Below are 18,942 nucleotides of genomic sequence, written 5' to 3' on the forward strand. Positions count from 1 at the left end.
AAGAGGACAACTAAGACTGTCATGGCTGATTAAAACTGGCACCTGCAGGGTAACATGACCATGGTTCACACTAGGGCTGTCGCGGTAAACCGGTATTGACGATAATCGTGGTATTAAAAAAATGAAATTTCAATATCGTGTTCAAAATGCGCACATGATAATATCGCATAGAGGATCAAGAGCCACTTGAAACGTGTTGAAGTGTATTTTCAGAATCCGCTCCTGTTCTTCCACCCTGCTTCGTCTCCATCCTGGTCACTGGCAGCCCCTCTCCGGTGACCTCACCACATTTCCCGACAACTTCTTTTGCAGGCAGCCAACAGCGCAATGGCCAGCTTGGCCACATGCGAAACAATGTAGACAGTGGAGTTGGCCCTGTTGCACACAGTTATTGCATCTTCCTCTGGTGTTTGGTGTAGCTGCTGAAGGGTGAGTTTTGGGTGGACAGGGGTTATCAGGTGCAGCTTTGTCAGTCGTTTTCACCACCTGGGACAGCTGTTTGGTCAGGGAAGACACCTGTGCAGTCAGTTCTTTAATTGCATCACGGTTGGCCTGTAACTCAATGTCAACTTTATCCTGCTTTGAGTCAGTACTGTCAATCTGAGCCACAGTCACTGGTTGAGTCTTTGATGCAGAACCAAAACGTCTCAGTCTCTCTGCCTCTTCACGTGTGGATTTTGTGATCTGTTCCAACAGAAAATCATCACTAATTTGCAAATCACTGAGAAAAGGTTTCAGATCATGCCTGACATAACTGTTTCTCTCATTCAAATCTTGATAGAGCGTGTGGAGAAATGTGCCCTGTACAAGTTTCTTGTCATAGCTAAATTCTGCACCAGGTTGTTGAGACTCAAAAAGAACCCGCTGTTTAAGTCCCATTACTCTTTACAGAAATTGCTGTGCACTCTCTTTCTCTTGTTGCTTTGTATTGCTTAACTCTTGAAACAGTTCTGTACTGTTTTTATCTCTGATATGAGAGTGCAGAAACCTCTTAAGCTCATCAATGTTTAAGTCACCTTTGCTAGTCAACATATCTTTGAAAACACCTGGTTTCATTATCTTAAGGACTGTGCGAATGATCTTAGCTTCAGTAAACCCTTCAAGTAAACTTTCATCCATTTGTTTGCATAGGTTACCGTATGACACATCAGACCCAGAATCAGAGATTTGCCCACCATAGAGCCTAAACTCCCTGCGTGGAAACAAAGCTGCAATATCATTTAACCTCAAAATCTGGTCACCCGCACTGGAAGCGGAGCTCCTCCTACCCTGAGAAGGACTAGTTGCAGTTGCTGTAGGTACTCTCACTGGTGCGGCAGCCGTGGGTCCCACAGCTGGGGAATTTTCCCTTCCCATCTGTGATGTCAGTGTAGGATTGTCTCCCCTCACAGTGCCTGCTTGAGCCCAAGCATGGCTGTCCAGTGGGGAAGGCAGCTGGAGGTGGATGTAGCTGGATGTGAGTGATGGCTGCGATGGAATGTCCCGAGGCAGAGTTGCTGGATGCTGACCTGAACTGATGGGATCTGGCTGAAGCGAGGTAGGACTTCCTGGCTGGTCAGGGGACACATCCAGTTTGCTTTGAGGTGTGAGTGGGTTGTCCTCAGTTGCCCCGCCATCAGTGGCCAGCAGGTCAGTAAGCAGATCATCCAAGAGAAGGAGGTGAGCCATACCTTCATCTTCCAGTGCGCTCAGTTTCTCACTTCGAACAAAGTCAACAATCAAGTCATAAAGTTCTGGTTCACTTAAATCAGAAACATTATGGGTAGCACCTCCATCGTCGATTGAGGACGCCACTCTCCGTAACTGATCTGCATTCAGTGTGAAAAGCTTTTTCTGTATCTTGAAGATCAGCGCTCGTCATGGAGTGATAGTGGCCATGATGACGTTTCACCGGTTACTCTTGCTCTCTGGATGACGCACTTGTGGCAGCCTTCCCTGAAGAATCAGACACCGTCTCACGTCGTCTCAGCACCAACTTCTCCCAACGACACACTGGAGCGAATCCCGGACGAGCCCCCAATTGTTACCGGCACCAGATCTAGGGGAATCTGGACCGGCAGCAAGTGGCCCACAGGCTGGAGAGCGCTGTGTAGCCAGGATATGACGTGGACTGTGGAGCACAGAGAGGAGACGATTTGATGTGTTTCCCAGGCCAGAGCTGGGCATGCCCGGTGCTCACCACAGCCTCTCTGCTGGCCCCACGATGGTGACAGAGTGCCATCTACTGGTGCGGAATTGTATACTCAGGACAGATTAATCAGAAGTAGATAAAGAATGATCAAGTTCCTATAATATAAAAAAACAAGGGGGGGGGGGGGGGGATTTCAATAAAACTTAATGTAGTTTTTTTCAACTCGCTACGATTACATAACCTCCTTGGCGGAGGTAATAATACAGCCAGCCAGGTGTTTTTTTTATGGGCCTCCAGATGATTTCAAAATTCTATGCATGCATTCTTTTACTGAACGTTTTTGTACACTGAACAAACATATTATTGCTAGTTTGTGGAGGCATGAACTGTTGTGCACGTGCCTGGCACCTGTTGGGGAGCGATTGCTGTCAGGGAAATGTGGCTGGTAACAAGGCCACCCAGTTTGTGAAAGACTGAGGGCCTTGTGAAGGGATGTATTTTAGTTGAATGGTTGTTTTTTTTGTTTGTTTTTCTGATTTCGTATTAGATCTAGAAACTTCTACTTGCCACGAACTGTTTGTAATGTGATGAAAGCTTACAACAGTTCAATTTATTTTTGAAATAAATCTATATTTTCAATAATGAAATGCATTCTTGAATCTGATTTTCCATTTCCGGTTTTTTTTTAATTTGGAAATTATAGCTTGTGAGATGAGATGTTAATTGAATTATCAAGCACTTGTTATATTTACATGAGCACCAAAAATCTGACCTTTCTGACTGTTGAAGTTTGTAAGTTCTTTACAGAAAAGGCATAAAAAAAATTATAGATCAGCTCAACCAAGACAAAAAGTGCACTTGACCTCTGTGCACGAGAGAGAGAGAGAGAGAGAGAGACAGAGATAGAAGCAGGTGGTTTATTTATAGAGCACAATTCATACGTAAGGTACTCCAAAGTACTTTACAATTACATTAAATCCCAAGAAATAAATAAGATCAAGCAATGAAACCTTGAACCACAGTGATGAGCAGACACCTCTGTGGTTAAATGCTGTTTGCTGCCATCTCGTGGGCGTCAACAGTCATAGCAACTGGGACTGGAAGATCGACTTGTAATCAAAACGATTACATTTTGTAAACTGTAATTTAGAAAAGTAGTAAAAATGCTTTATTATAGTCACATAGCACACATTATATGGTAGTTGTACATCCAAAATTTAGTGAGAAAAAAGACAAAATACATGTTTTTTCGGCAAATTAAATTGATTGTTAAAGAATAATGAATGATAAACGAACTACGGTATGTTGAATGATCAGCAATGAACAAAGCAGCATGTAATACAAGTATTATGTTGTGGTTGTGAAGTCCAGATCCCTTCCTGTCCTGGAGCCACAGCCAGAGATCGAGCTCATCCTGCAGCTGCTTCAGTCTCCCAGGTTTCCACTGATTGGGTAAAAATAACTAAATTTTAGTGGCTGACCAAACTTCAGGGGTGGAGAATATTAGAATGAAATTATAATGCAGGCGTCTGGTTTGACCAGCGCCGCCTATGGGTGGCCGTTTGTGCCATACATCGCCTGGTACAAAACGCCGTTAAGAACGGCGCTTTTGACGCCGAACGCCGCCAGGCGCTTTTATTTTGAAACGCCTTCCGGCGTCTCAAACGCCGAGCGCCGCCAGGCGCTTTTAAACTGAGTGAGGAACTTTTTTCCATATATGTTTTCTTGTCCACATGACGTTTGATATATTAAATGTATTAAAATATATGTCTTCCTTTCTAATCAATTTTTCAAAACTCAAATGTTTAAAAATAAATCTGAGATTCTCTCTTTAGGGTCTATGTTTGTCTGTTACAACATTACATTCTCAGTACAATTCAGTTTTTTCAAATAATATCTGAATGCATGATTAGAAGAAGTATTTGAATATTCGTTTGGTAGTCAGTGTCAGGGATGCTGAACTACTTAAACACAAATCTCCACACTGGTTATGTGGCTCCCGCTTAATTTATTATGACATAATTTGTTTTATTTTGTTACTGCTTATATTTTTAATAATAAATCACACAACATAAAACAACAGTTTAACTGGTACAAAGGCACAGATATTTATTTCACTTATAAACATGTTATTTCTGGCTGCAGGGACATTTTATCTCAACGATGCAGTCACTGGACACCATGACATCTGGGGAGCCACCAAGCAGGCTGCTGTCAGAGAGGAACACTGCTTTTCCTGGATCGTCACACCAGTGGGCTTCATGTATTCCTCTCAATTCCGAAGTCACAAGCCTGGGGTCACAAAGATCATTTATTGCACAATGTGTTATTACAATCTGTTATTACAAAATAGAGGGAGAGAAGGAAAGAAATATAGGCTCAACTATTCAAGATTTCTTTGTTTACACAAGACTCCTTTGTGGGGGTTTTTTTCTATCACAAGGCGGGATTTATTTATTGTATTTATGAGAGTTAAAGCATTTTCGGTGAAGGAATTTGATTCTATATACATTTTGAAAATGTGATCTAACTTTTTCAAAGGTAAAAAAACAATTCCCTGTGGGAACATTTACAATCCTTTTGTCCTGTTCTGACTATTCGCAAACTTTAGCTGCTCTGAAAACATGTCAGATAAGTAATTTTTTGAACATTTTCCACCCTATAACCCTGTAAGTCTCCTCATTAAGCTCACCCCTGATCAAAAGTATCTATTTTTTTGTTTTTAAACATTTCAGTTCTGAAAAATTGATTAGAAAGGAAAAAATATATTTTAATACATTTAATATATCAAACGTCATGTGGACAAGAAAACATATATGGAAAAAAGTTCCTCACTCAGTTTTCAAGCGCCTGGTGGTGCTTTAAAAGTGCCTGGCGGCGCTCGGCGTTTGAGACGCCGGAAGGCGTTTCAAAATAAAAGCGCCTGGCGGCGTTTGGCGTCAAAAGCGCCGTTCTGAACGGTGTTTTGTACCAGGCGATGTATAGCACAAACGGCCACCCATAGCCGCCTGGTCACGTGACGGCGTTCGGCGAACGGCGTCTGCCATTATTTACGCCGCTTTGAACTCCGTCTCTGACGCCGTATTTTTGATCATATCGGCCGCCCATAGTTCACATGAAGGCCGCGGTGACAGCTGGACGAACAAGGCACTCAGGAGACACGTGAAGGAAGCGTGGACAATTTGCACAAAGGACCGGCTCTCAGACAGCTGTGAACCGGCTCTCGTCCTTCACTTAAAAGAGCCGTTCACCAGCGCACCGCTTATGTGCACCCCTGCTCATAGCACAGCCCGTAAACTCAGAGGTGAGTGCACTCCACTACACCACTGTGCCGACTGGAGATAAAAACCTGCTCCTCCAGCTGTCTGTTCAACATGAAATCTAAAAATCCTCCTGGTTTATGAAGCTGGAGAATTCTTTGTCCTCTGTCAGACCGCGCTTTGATGGCAGAAAGTACAAATTTATTTGTTAAATTTTTCCAGAAAGCTGTAAAATAAGTTCTTAGAACTAAACAAGTGTCTGAAATGCTCTGTGGGCGATGATAAGGTGCAGAGCACAGGGAAAACATTTTGTTTTTCATTGTTGAAATTGTGTGAAATGTTAGTTCCTGTGTGTGTTTGTTGTACTGTGTGTGTGACCTGATCCAGATACACACACTTGACCAAAAACCACTTAGCACGAGAGAGCTTTCAATCAGACATCATGTATTCAAAGTCACATTTCACAAATCAATACCAGAAGGGAAACACTGCTGTGTGTCTGCTGTCCAGTGACAAGAGGAGGACTGCAGTTCCTAATGAATGAAAGTATTTAAAAACAGTCAAAAACCAAAGAATCATGATACAAATAAAGACAATAAATAAGTTCAAAATTAGCTTTTTTTTCACAGTTCAGTGGAGAATAAATATCAGCACAAAACCAAAATGTGAAAAGGTCCATTGAATTTGTTGCGCTTCCGTTTCAACACGACACAAACAGACGCTCTGGTGGTGAAAGTGGGATTGAAAATGAGTGTTGTGGTCGAGGAGCCATCCTGTGGCGGTGAGGCTGGAGGATCAGGGCTCTGCCGAGGCGCCCGTCCTCACGGTGTTGGCAGCAGTCAGCAGAGAGGAGAACAGCGAGTCCGGTCTCTGTTTCAGCACCTCCGGAGGGTCCAGCTCTCCCACCTGGACGACACAAAACACTGTGAGTCTGAAAACGCCGTCGCCATGGACGTCAGAGCATGTCTGGAGTGAGCGTCGGCGTCACCTGTCCGTTGTCCATGACCAGGATGCGATCGCTGTTCGTCACGGTGTTGATGCGGTGTGCGATGGTCAGCATGGTGCAGTCGTGAAAGGCCTCCTTGATGGTGTTCTGGATCAGAGAGTCTGTCTCTGCGTCGATGGACGCCGTGGCTTCGTCCAGAAGGATGATCTGTCAGACGGCAGGGAGAACGGGGGGGGACGGAACCCATGAAGGTCCTGACAGGAACTTAGCTTCATTTTAAAAGTAACTGAGTTAGATTACAAGTAGTGTTGCACCGATACCGATACCAGTATCGGCAGTGGCCCCGATACCGCACTTGAATGCTCGTATTGGCGAGTACTAACAAGTAACACGTGTTTTTAAATGAGCTTAAATAGAGAAGAAACGACAAAACCCTCTTGGAAGCAGCAGCTTCACCAGGACTTCATCAGCTGGAGGTCCGAGAGCGTGGGACACACTCCACATGCACACACACCTTGGAGTTGCGCAGCAAAGCTCGGGCCATACAGATCAGCTGTCTCTCGCCCACAGAGAAGTTCTCTCCGTTCTCCATCACTGGCGCCTGGAGCTTCTCCTCCAGTTTGAGAATCTAGAAGGGAAAAACCCCACAGAAGAAGTTTTACTCCTGCTGAATCACACAAGCTGTCCCACCATCTGAAATGGGCTAAACTGGGGAAAGAAAAGTCGCTGTAAGTTGCAGTTGCAGCCTGGCGAACAGCTCTTTGTTCGTTATTGATCAGCCAGTCCTGCTGCAGACAGATGAGTCTCTCTGGCTCTGTTCGTACCGAGGACTTCATGTATGTCTTCTCCAGCGCAGACCAGACCTCCTCGTCGGTGTACTTATCAAAGGGGTCCAGGTTGTACCTGCAGACACACAGCTGGTTCCTCAGTGACCCTCGCTCGGTGCTGAAGGAGGGGCTCTGTGGGCGTTCTGAGTACCTGACTGTACCAATAAAAAGTACGGGGTCCTGAGGGATGATGGACACTTTGCTACGGAGGTCATGGAGACCGAGAGCATTGATGTCCACGCCGTCTATCTCGATGGTCCCTTCAGCCGGCTCCACCAGTCTGAACAGCGCCACACCTAAAGAGGATTTACCTGCAGACACGCAGAGCTGCTGTTACCATCAGCAAACACACACCTGGAATGAGCCGGTCCGTCCAACTGGACTGAACTCTGTTCCTGATCGGACTCTGAACTCAACCTCAATAGTTCATGGTATCAAGTCACAAAGCATCATGGAGTTGATCCACAGATACAGGATGATATTCTAATAATAATAATAATTAGGGATGTCCGATCTGATCACGTGATCGGAAATCGGCCCCGATGATGTGCTTATGGACTCAATCGGGATCAGAAGTTTCCTCCCGGTTTGGATTCGGTTGGATACATATTGTGGCGTTCGACGAGCGGCAGAGACAGCGAAGGAGACTCAGTCTGGTCTTTAGTTTCACACAAGCACGGGAGCTTATTGTGAAAACAACAGTGCACATCAGCGCCCTCCCCGGCGACGCGCAGGCCAGGTCCCTCCCCCAAGGGTCTCCCTGACCCATGGTGCCCATAAAATGAACATAAAAGAACACAAAACAGTGGCAAAAGCACACAACAACAATGAACAATGCACATGCATAATAAATGAACACAAATAAACACATACGGGACACATAAACCGGCCCGAAACGGCCAAAACAGTCCCGTTACCCATGAGCCTTTGCGGTCTGCAACACAGTCAGCAGGGCAGCGGCCCTCTGGCGCCCCCTAGCGACCCCCCGCGGTCGCTACAATTTGTTTATTTTTTCTTTAATTTCCTTTTTAACGCATTGAAGCCGGGTGTTGTTGCGCAATTCTATCATTAAACCTGGAAGCGCTGTTGCACAGTTCTACCACTGACGCCGGGTCTTTTTTTTTCTTCTTTGCGCTAATCAGCTGTTTCTTGGGCAATGAAATGCATCAAACCCGCGCATATGCATAACTGATCCTGTTTCCGGGTCCAGATCGTGTTGCTGCACTGCCTCCTAACTTTGTATGGAACGTTTCTGGCCGCTGCTGCACACCGAAGCAGTAATGCGTGCCCGGCTTTAATAGGTTAAAGGAGATGTATTTAGGTTTTCTTGCTACAAAAAGATGTACCGTATTGGCCCGAATATAAGACGACTCCGATTATAACACGACCCCTATTTTTCAACGATCATTTTGTGGGAAAAAAAAAAAAAAAATGCTGAAGACTGTAAGGTCACTCATAAAACAACTTTTTATTATACAATTATTATAAACTCAAAAACTCACAACTGAGATAACATTTCACGAGATATAGAATGAAAAAATATATTCTCTTTCTCAAAATAAGAAACAATAAGCAACAAATAAGAACCTCAAGGGGTCAAAACTGCATAAATGATGTAAATAACTGTCCAGGTCCTTCAGCTGAATCAGGCTCTGGTGGTGGACATTCCGTCTGTCTGTTTTTCAGAGACGTATTCACTCTCCCAGTCAGTCTCAGTCAATCAGTCTCTGTGAAGCGTCTCTCAGGACCACGGAAAGCTTTTCTCATAGCGTTAGCATCTGTAGTGTTTTTTCTGTGCTCTCCAATCAGAACGAGGCTCTGCTCCACCAGACCTCCTGGCGGCTTGGCAGTAGTTTGATGACTCTGCTGCGTTGATCACCATCAGTTTAAAGTTGGTATCATAACTTCTCCTCTGTTGTTGCTCAGTTGTCCAGCGTTCAGCCCCTTTGTTCCAGATGATCCGCCATTTTTCATCAGATCATTTGATCTCATTTCATCGCTCCACTCGCTCTCTGCTCAGTGATACTTTGGCTCCATCTAGCGGTGCGGATGCATATTGACCATCTACCGTAAGTCCGCGATTATAACACGACCCCACTTTTGAGGATGCAATTTCTGGAAAAAAACATTGTCTTATATTCGGGCCAATACAGTAATTACAGAGAGACGGCAATATGTGCAACATGCAACTGCTGTGTTCTTTTGAATTGACGGTAAGAAAATAAAAAAGGAGAACTTTTCATAAGTTTTTTAGTTTTTTTTTTTTTTTATATATATAGATAATGTACATATTAGAAAAGAATCGGATCGGGACTCGGAATCGGCAGATACTCAAAATGATAGGGATCAGACTCGGACTCGGTGGCAAAAAAACCTGATCGGGATATCCCTAATATTAATAATAATAATAACAATAATGGATTTTATTTATAACGCACTTTACATCTGAAGGCAGATCTCAAAGTGCACAATCAAGAAGACAAAAAAATCAACGATAAAAACAACAGAAAAGAACAGAAAAAGTCAAGACAGTATAAACAGTAAAAAAGTAAAAACAATGAGCAATAAAATCACTCAGGAAAAGCAATGTGAAACAAAAAGGTTTTCAGTCCTTTATTGAAGAGTCCACTGTCTGTGGAGCCCTGAAGTGGTCGGGGACGGCGTTCCACAGACGGGGAGCTGCAGCCTCAAAGGCCCTGTCCTCCATGGTCCTGAGCCGAGTCCTCGGAGGGCGTAGACAGTGCAGTTGGCCTGACCGGGTTCTAGCTAGAAGGAGGATTTTGAACTGAATGCGATGTTATGTATTTTGTGCCACTAAGGCTGCCGTACTGAAGACGCACCCACGGCATTATGGGTAGCGTAGTTTATGTTTAAGAGTTTACATCCAGTGGTCCGTGTGTTTTGCTGTGTTGATCAATAAAAGAACTAAACGGCCACATGAGTCCGTGTTCTTGTTATATGAAGAAGCCAACCTCGAGATATAACAAAAGTGGCGACGAGGACGTCTGAATCGACGCATTTTGCCGGTGTTTGGAAGAAGTGTGAAGGACTTCCTCAGAGTTAGCTTGGAGCTAGCGTGGATGCTACCGCGGAGTGTGGCACGTGTGGCGGATTCTTCTCAGAAAAGAGGGGAGGAATGGACCAGCAACACCGACAGTGATACACCAGGACCAAAGGACGCTGTGAGTAAAGTGTGGTGACCATATGCAACGAAGTGGTGCTATAACCAGCAGTTGTGATAAAGAATGGCTGGAGTCATCGGCTCGATTGGTCCCTCTGATGAAAGTATAGAGCAATGGAGCTCATACACAGAGCGGTTTGACTATTTTGTTGCTGCTAATGGAATAAGCGATGAAAAGCTTGTACCCACTTTCTTGAGTGTGATTGGACCAAAGACCTTTACCCTGCTTCGGAACATATTACAGCCTGAAAAACCAGGGAGTAAAACGTACAAAGAGATTGTGGACACTTTGACGAAGCATTTCTCCCCCAAACCTTTGGTAATCGCTGAAAGATTTCGATTTCATCGGCGAAATCAAGAAGAGGGTGAGTCTGTCACCATGTTTGTGGCAGCTTTACGTAGACTAGCAGAGCACTGTGAGTTTGGTGATACGTTAAGTGATGCGTTAAGGGACAGGCTTGTATGTGGACTGAAAAATGAAGCTGCTCAAAAGAAACTACTGACAGAAAGTGACTTGACGCTCGAGAAAGCCATTAACATCAGCGTGTCCATGGAAATGGCTTCTAAGGAGGCCCAACAGCTGCATGTGGGGGGACAGGTTCACAAAATCAGCAAGGGAAACATGGATGCTAATGGGCCATGTTTTCGCTGTGGGAAGTCTGGCTATCCTGCATCTGCATGCTGGTGCAAAGACATGGATTGCCGTAAATGTGGAAAAAAAGGTCACGTGGAGCGAGCATGTCGAAGTAAAATGAGCAAGGAAGAAGGCTCCAAGTTTGGAAATAAAAACAAAACTCCGTACTTCAAGAAAAAGAGACGTGTGCACACAGTCAAAGGTGAAAAAGAGAGCAGCAGTGATTCTTCAGAGGGAGACGTGTCTGCTTTGGTGAATACACTAAGTGTAATGACGGTGGGGAATAGTTCAGATGGGTTCTGGACCCAAGCTAAGTTGGAAGGACATTCCATAAAGATGCAGATAGACACTGGATCGAGAACATCATTAGTGTCTGATCAGTTCTACAGGAAATATCTGCATCATCTTCCCCTACGTCCTGCAGACACTGTTTTCAGAGCCTACACTGGACACCCAGTGCACATGAAGGGGATGACCGATGTACTGGTGCAGTGTAATGATCAAACTGTGAGACTCCCAGTTTACATCACGAGGGGAAATTTTGCCGCCATAATGGGTCGAGTGTGGTTGAAAGCGATTCGTCTCAACTGGCAAGAAGTGAGAAAAATGTCAGACAGTTCTCAGCTTCAGAAAATTCTGGAAAAACATGAAGAAGTCTTTCGTGATGAACTGGGTTGTATGAAAAATATCACTGTGAAGCTGCACGTTAAACCTGATACTAAACCTGTGTTTCTGAAGGCAAGACCTGTACCATATGCTGTCAGACCAAAGGTGGAGGCTGATTTGGAGGCAATGGTCAAAAATGGAGTCCTGGAGCCAGTAACAGTGAGTGAGTGGGCTACACCCATCGTTCCAGTGCACAAGAAAAATGGTGGAATCCGGACCTGTGGAGACTTTAAGGTAACTGTCAATCCTGCCTTAATTACAGAACAGTACCCACTTCCTCTGATCGATGACTTATTTGCTGGACTAAGTGGTGGAAAAAAATTCAGCAAAATAGATCTGAACCAGGCTTACCTGCAAATGCAGGTTGATGAACAGTCACGTGAGATGCTCACTATTAACACACAAAAAGGCCTTTTCAGATACTGCAGACTACCGTTTGGTATCACTTCAGCACCAGCCCTGTTTCAGAGAGCTATGGACCAGGTCCTCAGGGGTCTACCCGGGGTGCAGTGCTATTTGGATGACATTCTGTGCACTGGGGCAAACGATGAAGAGCACCTGCAAAATCTGGATGCGACTCTACAAAGACTGAGGGAGTATGGATTGAGAGTGCGCAGAGACAAATGTGAGTTCTTTCAACCATCAGTGGAATACCTGGGACATGTGATTGATGCCCAGGGACTTCACACAGCACCGTCCAAAATCACAGCCATTGTGGAGGCACCTCCACCCCAAAATGTCAGCCAGCTGCGATCTTTCTTGGGGTTGCTGAACTATTATGGACGTTTTATCCCAAATCTGGCATCACTGTTACAACCACTGCATGAGTTGTTACACCAAGACAAGCCATGGAAATGGACAACCACATGTCAGGAGGCTTTTATGAAGGCAAAGAATGTGCTGACTACCTCAGAAGTGTTGACTCACTTCAACCCTTCACTCCCAATTCAGCTTGCTTGATGCTTCTCCGTATGGGGTAGGAGCTGTAATCTCTCACATACTGCCAAATGGTGAGGAGAAGCCCATCGCCTTAGCTTCCAGAACCTTGAACAAAGCAGAAACTAACTATGCTCAATTGGAAAGAGAGGCATTGAGCATTGTTTTCGGAGTGAGAAAATTCCACCAATATTTGTATGGGAGGAAATTTACACTTTTGACAGACCATCGACCTCTCACAACCATCCTGGGGCCACACACTGGGATTCCGCCTCTTGCTGCATCAAGGTTGCAGAGGTGGGCTTTGCTGCTTTCTGGTCACTCGTACTACATCAAGTATCGTAAGTCAGACTTTCATTGCAATGCTGACGGGTTATCCAGATTGCCACTCCCCATCACAAAACCTGATTCGAAAACAGTGGACATCTTCTACTTCAGGGAAGTGGAAAAGGCACCTGTGTCGGCTGTGCAAATAAAAAGAGAGACTCGCAATGACCCAGAGCTTTCGGAGGTCATGGACATTGTTGTCAAAGGTCGACCTGCCAGCAACACAGTGCATCTCCAGCCTTATCTGGGGAGGAGGTTGGAACTTTCTGTTCAGTCGGGATGCCTGCTTTGGGGAAGGCGAGTGATCATTCCGCTCTCTCTCAGACCAAAAATGTTGCAACAGCTTCACACAGGACATGGTGGAATTGTCAAGATGAAAGAAATGGCAAGAAGCTATTTTTGGTGGCCAGGAATGGACAAACAAATTGAGGAAATAGCTACATCTTGTTCAGCCTGCCATAAAATCAGAAACAACCCACCATTAGCTCCTCTTCATCCATGGGAATTTCCACAACAGCCATGGCAGCGTGTTCACATTGACTTTGCAGGGCCATTGGAAGACAAGATGTTCTTGGTGGCTGTTGATGCACACAGCAAATGGCCTGAAGTGGCAATAATGAGGTCCACCACCACTGAAAAGACAATCGAAAAGCTTGGAGAGATGTTCTGCAGGTTTGGATTTCCTGCACAACTAGTCTCGGACAATGGACCCCAGCTTGTGTCTCAAGAAATGTCAGCATTTCTACAAGCAAATGGAGTGCAACATATCACCTCCGCTCCTTATCATCCTGCCACAAATGGGCTCGCTGAAAGGTTTGTCCAGACACTGAAGCGTGCTCTAAAGACATCACGAGGACAAGGAACACTACATCAAAGACTGCACAGTTTCCTGCTAACTTACAGGAACACTCCTCACAGCACGACAAAGTCCTCTCCTGCAAACTTAATGTTCAAGAGAGATCTGCCACAACCTTTGACCTGCTGAAGCCTGCAGCAGTAAAAGACATTGTTCGTGGTCAGCAGGAAAAACAGATCCAGCGCAGAAAACATCAAGCGAAGGACAGAGTTTTCACATCAGGAGAGACTGTGTTAGCACGGAACTACGGAGGAGAACCTAAATGGATTCCTGCTACTGTCATTGCTCAGACCGGACCAGTCTCCTACACTATCCAGACACGTCATGGCGTCTGGCGGAGACATGCTGACCAGCTCCTGTCTGCACCGCCAGGGTCAGTGGAGCTGTTCTCCAAAGATTCCGCAGAGGCATCAACTGACTTTACAGTTCCTCTTCACACTGAAGTCCAACACCCAGCTCCAGAGACATCTGCTCCAGCTGCTGATGGGACTTCAGATGGAAGTGAGGTCCTTCTGCATCCTCAAGAGAGTTCACCGTCAATGGACAGTAAGACTGATGCTCCTGCAGAGCGCCGGTATCCTGCACGAGAGAGGCGCCCTCCTGCACGGGTGAGTCTTTAGTGAAACAACTATCCCAAACCTACAGGGGCAGAATAATCCCCTTGGGATCAGTTGAGGGATTGAGGCAGTCTACCCTCATCCCTGAGTTTAGCATGTTAAGTGTGAAAGAAAAAAAAACAAAAAACATTGACACAAAAGAAGTTATTTTGATGCTTAGTTTTTGTGTTAACTGTTAAGTCATGTGTTACTATTGAAATATTATTTGTTTCTGTGAATAACTTCTTTGGTTGAAACAAATGAAAAACTGCAGTGAAAGTTTCTGTTATTTTTCTGGGTGGACATTTATTGTAAGAAGGGAGGAGATGTTATGTATTTTGTGCCACTAAGGCTGCCGTACTGAAGACGCACCCACGGCATTATGGGTAGCGTAGTTTATGTTTAAGAGTTTACATCCAGCGGTCCGTGTGTTTTGCTGTGTTGATCAATAAAAGAACTAAACGGCCACATGAGTCCGTGTTCTTGTTATACGAAGAAGCCAACCTCGAGATATAACATGCGACAGTCAACAGGAAGCCAGTGCAAAGTGCGAAGGACGGGGGTGATGTGGTCATGTTTACGCCCCTCATCAGGACCCGGGCAGCGCTGTTCTGAACATACTGAAGCCTTTGGAGGCTCTGGCCCGGGATCCCGATGAGGAGGAGTTACAGTGGTCCAGCCTGGAGGAGACAAAGGCGTGGACGAGCTTCTCTGCAGCGGGACGGGACAGAGATGGCCGGAGTTTGGCAATGTTACGGAGGTGAAAGAAGGAGGTTTTGCAAACGTGAGATATATGATTGTAACCCGGTGGTAATGGTGAAATTATTACTACGTGCTTTTCTGTGATGGTGATCAGAATTCCTATTTTATTCCAGTATTGAAGAAAATTATTGGATAAGGAATATTTACATTTGGCTGATTTAAGTATTTTTCTTTTGGCTTTTGGTTTTTCTTGCTGGTTGACTGAAGGTTACTCAGAAAAAAGAATTGTATTGTTTTAAAAGAATTATTATATTATTTTGTTCAAATAACGTGATGTGTTTCAAGTGTCATGTTTCACCATTCTGACTGGCTGCTAATGATTAGACGGGGTGTGTTTTTGGACCTGCAGGGGTGAAAAAAAGAGAAAGGGTTTGGCTGGAGAGGTGCAGTGTTTTCGTATTGCAAGGGGGTTTGTTGATTCGGGGAAGTGGGTGATTGAAGTGTGTTTTTGATATTTGCATTTTCAAATTATTGTTCATTAAAAATATATATCTCTGGGTCTCAATATTATTCTTATGTAGTTTCAAATTGGCATGTAAGAGTTTATTTTTTGGGTTTTATAATAACCATCGAACCCAGGCACCCATCCTTCTCAGCTATAGAGGTGACACGGGTGCTACATGATGATCAAAACTAAGATGGGGGTCAAACCTGACACCCAAATTATACACGGAGGGAGAAAGGGGAAAGTTGTGGCCGAGAAAGGAGACAGAGGAAATGGCGGAGGAACGGAGCTGGTGAGGAGTGCCAATATGAATGGCCTCTGTTTTGGAGCCGTTCAGCTGCAAGAAGTTTTCGCTCATCCAAGCATTTATCTCCTGGAGGCAGGAGTCCAGCTGAGTGACAGAAGATGGGGGGGTGGAGGAGGGGGGGACCTTGAGGTAGAGTTGAGTATCGTCATCATAGCAGTGGAACTGTATTCCATGCCTGCTGACGACATGGCAGAGGGGGGGCGTGTCGATGATGAAGAGGGTTGGACCTTCTGATCACTTTAATCAGTCTTCATGTAAACAGGACAATCTGATCTGAAACTCTTCAACCAGACTGGTGATATGGACTGTGGGCTAGTTACCAGGAGGGTCAGTTTTCAGGAGGGTCTGTCTGTTACCAACATCACTGCTGCTTGGTGGAGGTCTGAACTCTGAGCTCTCTGAGTGCTTTTCTTGTTTCAGATTGTGATGGTCACCTTCAAACATCATTCAATCTATCAATAGATGCATAAAACAGAATGCCTCCTGGCCGTGTGTTTCTGCTGGATCGCCGTCTCCCTCTTCTTTTATCTTCTTCTTTAATCTTCATCTTCTTCTTGTGACTCTGCCTCTGACTGTTACTGCATTTCCCTCAACAATCTGCCGCGGATTTTCTTTTCTGATGGCATTACAGTTTCTTTTGTCTGTTTTTCTTGAACTTTAATCTCACTTCTCTTTTTTTCTTTTTTTTTACAAATAGCTGAAATATATGTGGGAATTGGGATTATTGTTTAAAGATAAAGCATCTTCATCACTTGTTTTCATCACTGTACAACAGAATGAGATGTGGGTGTATTCAGGGTCTCACCAGAGCCTGTCCTTCCCACAATGCCCAGCTTCTCTCCGGCTCGGATGTGGAAGTTCAGCCCGTTGAGAACGATGGGGGTGTTCTCTCTGTACCTCATCTTGTAGCCCTTGAAGGTGATGGCTCCGCTCTGAGGCCACTCGTCTGGAGGGTGGGACTCCTTGATGAACCTCGGAGCCTCTGATTTACAATCCTGCACACCACAAGCTCGAGTCGTGAGTAGGAACAGTGAAAGCTTTCCCGTCATGAGACCGACTGCTAGTGAGAGACTTCTCACCGTGACGTACTCCTGCAGCCGCTCCACCGAGTTGAATCGAGCCTCCACCTCTGTGGCCAGTCTCACCACAAACTGCAGGATTCCCGTCAGCTGATGGGCACACAGATCCCATGAACGCACGCCGCACAAAGGCCGTCCAGATTCATGTCTTTTCTCGCCAAACGTACCTGAATGGTGTACGACAGCACCAGGCCTTTCAAAGACGCATTAATGACTTCATTTGAGGTGAGCACCACAGCGAGGGCCACACAGCCGGTCATGGTGGCAACAATGAAGTCCAGCCAGAAGGAAAGCCATCGGGTGCCACATTGAAACAGCAAGAAGTGATTGGAGTTGATATCATTCAGTAATCTGAACCTGCAGATGGATGAAGAACTGATCAGAGTCGAGAAAGAGGCAACACCACAGAGCGGAGTGATATCATGAATAACGGACTGTACTGGGTGGCACTGCGGGGTCAAAGAGCAACGTGACCATCAAGTATAACAACCAGGAAACAATCTGACAGCCTCAAAATGACTCTGCATCAGGTGCAACAAACATCCAGCAGAGCAGGGGATCCTCTGAGGCAGACAGGGACAAACTGTGGCCCGTGGGCCAAAGGCGGCCCATTGGGCTTTCTAATCTGGCCTGCTGAACTCCTTCAAATCAATGTGATTAATTAAACCTGACTTAGGGCCAATCCCAATTCTACCCCTTTCCCCTACCGCTCAGCCCTACCCCTATGACATGCGCGTTCACGAGGCTTAAAGCTCGTGTCCGGAGTTTTGAAAGAGAGAGGTTTTTTTTAATCCAAGTCTCAGGTGCCCCCTCCCTCTGCTTTCATGAGCGACCAAGCCACGCCCCTTTAATTGTGCATGCTATTATCTGTGGGGTGAAAATGAGAGCCTCTGAGTCCTACAGCATGCTCCATGTTGAGCTGTTTACGGTGGATGTTCAGCAGAAAGTGGATATATCTGCTGCAGAGCTAACTCTCCTCTGCTGGGCGAGTGGCCGTGCTCTCTGGCTGCTCCACACTTTGATTGACGGCACGAGAATGCGGAAGCTTGAAATCTATTGGCTGACGCTGACCGGCGCTTTTTCGGATAACATGGGGGTCTATGAGACGAAGGCGGGGCTCATAAATAAATTTTTATATTGCTTTATGCTAATATTATATTATAGTATCGAACCAGACTGACACATTTAAGCTCTGTTAAAAAATGATTCATACATTGGAAACGAACGGAAACTACAGACACGAGCTTTAAGGGCTATCCCAATTCTACTTTTTGAAATAGGGGTAGGGGAGAGGGGGAGGGCTATTTCACCCCTTTCAGAGAAGTCTGCATCGATGCTCCCTATTCTCAATAGGGGTAGGCGAAGTTTCGCATAAAAAGTTATAAAAAGTGCATTGCTTCACTGAAATTTATAGATATACTAGCGTGACAGTGTCCCAGTCATGGATTAACGTTTCAGTGCTGCGTAGCACCGTTTCCGATCATAAATCAGTGTGTCCTGCAGGATAAAAGTTTGGCCCGGGGGGAGGCATGCCGAGCAATGCTGACGGCGCTCACTCATAGCGCTCTGCTGCTGCTCCACAGTGCTCACTCGTAGCGGACCGTCCAGCTCAATCGATTGAGCGCAACTGTACACAAACTTTATGCTGCCGCAACCGCGGCGCTATTTTTATTTTTTTTCCTGTCCGTTGTCCGGGCGCTGCAGGATTTAGCGCGGGCGGGGCGCCCGGACTGAAAAGGTCTGGCGGAAACCCTGTAAATTTGTAACTTCTGAAGAGCACTAATCACTGTATTAACGTCATCTTTCATCATGTTTTTAACGTAATATGTTTGACACAGGGACCCCCGATGAAACCCGACTTCTGATGAGGGCCAAGGGGGATCCCAATTCAGAGTGCTGCAAAGATAGCCCTAGCTCTCAGCCCTATTCTAAAAGGGGTAGGAGAGCGATAGGGGTGGGGCCAAGGGCAGAGGGATAGGGGTAAGTGGT

General features: G+C 45.5%; 1 protein-coding gene and 1 pseudogene across 1 annotated transcript in view; both read right to left on the reverse strand.

Moving 5' to 3' along the window:
* Nucleotides 1–885: 885 nt before the first annotated feature.
* Nucleotides 886–1,878, reverse strand: LOC115389833 (uncharacterized; annotated as a pseudogene).
* Nucleotides 1,879–5,977: 4,099 nt separating this feature from the next.
* LOC115389843 (multidrug resistance-associated protein 9-like) overlaps nt 5,978–18,942 on the reverse strand; it is a 50,051-nt gene continuing 37,086 nt past the window's right edge. The window contains exons 24-31 of the mRNA XM_030093414.1: nt 17,121–17,310; nt 16,954–17,043; nt 16,680–16,869; nt 7,316–7,475; nt 7,162–7,240; nt 6,852–6,965; nt 6,380–6,544; nt 5,978–6,297 (exon numbers count right to left, since the gene is read on the reverse strand). Of these exons, the coding sequence (XP_029949274.1) occupies nt 6,187–6,297; nt 6,380–6,544; nt 6,852–6,965; nt 7,162–7,240; nt 7,316–7,475; nt 16,680–16,869; nt 16,954–17,043; nt 17,121–17,310 (1,099 nt within the window). The 3' untranslated portion in view covers nt 5,978–6,186. The remainder of the gene's footprint in view (nt 6,298–6,379; nt 6,545–6,851; nt 6,966–7,161; nt 7,241–7,315; nt 7,476–16,679; nt 16,870–16,953; nt 17,044–17,120; nt 17,311–18,942) is intronic.

This window comes from Salarias fasciatus, chromosome 1 (assembly GCF_902148845.1).
Source record: "Salarias fasciatus chromosome 1, fSalaFa1.1, whole genome shotgun sequence".
In the NCBI taxonomy this organism is placed as follows: domain Eukaryota; kingdom Metazoa; phylum Chordata; class Actinopteri; order Blenniiformes; family Blenniidae; genus Salarias; species Salarias fasciatus.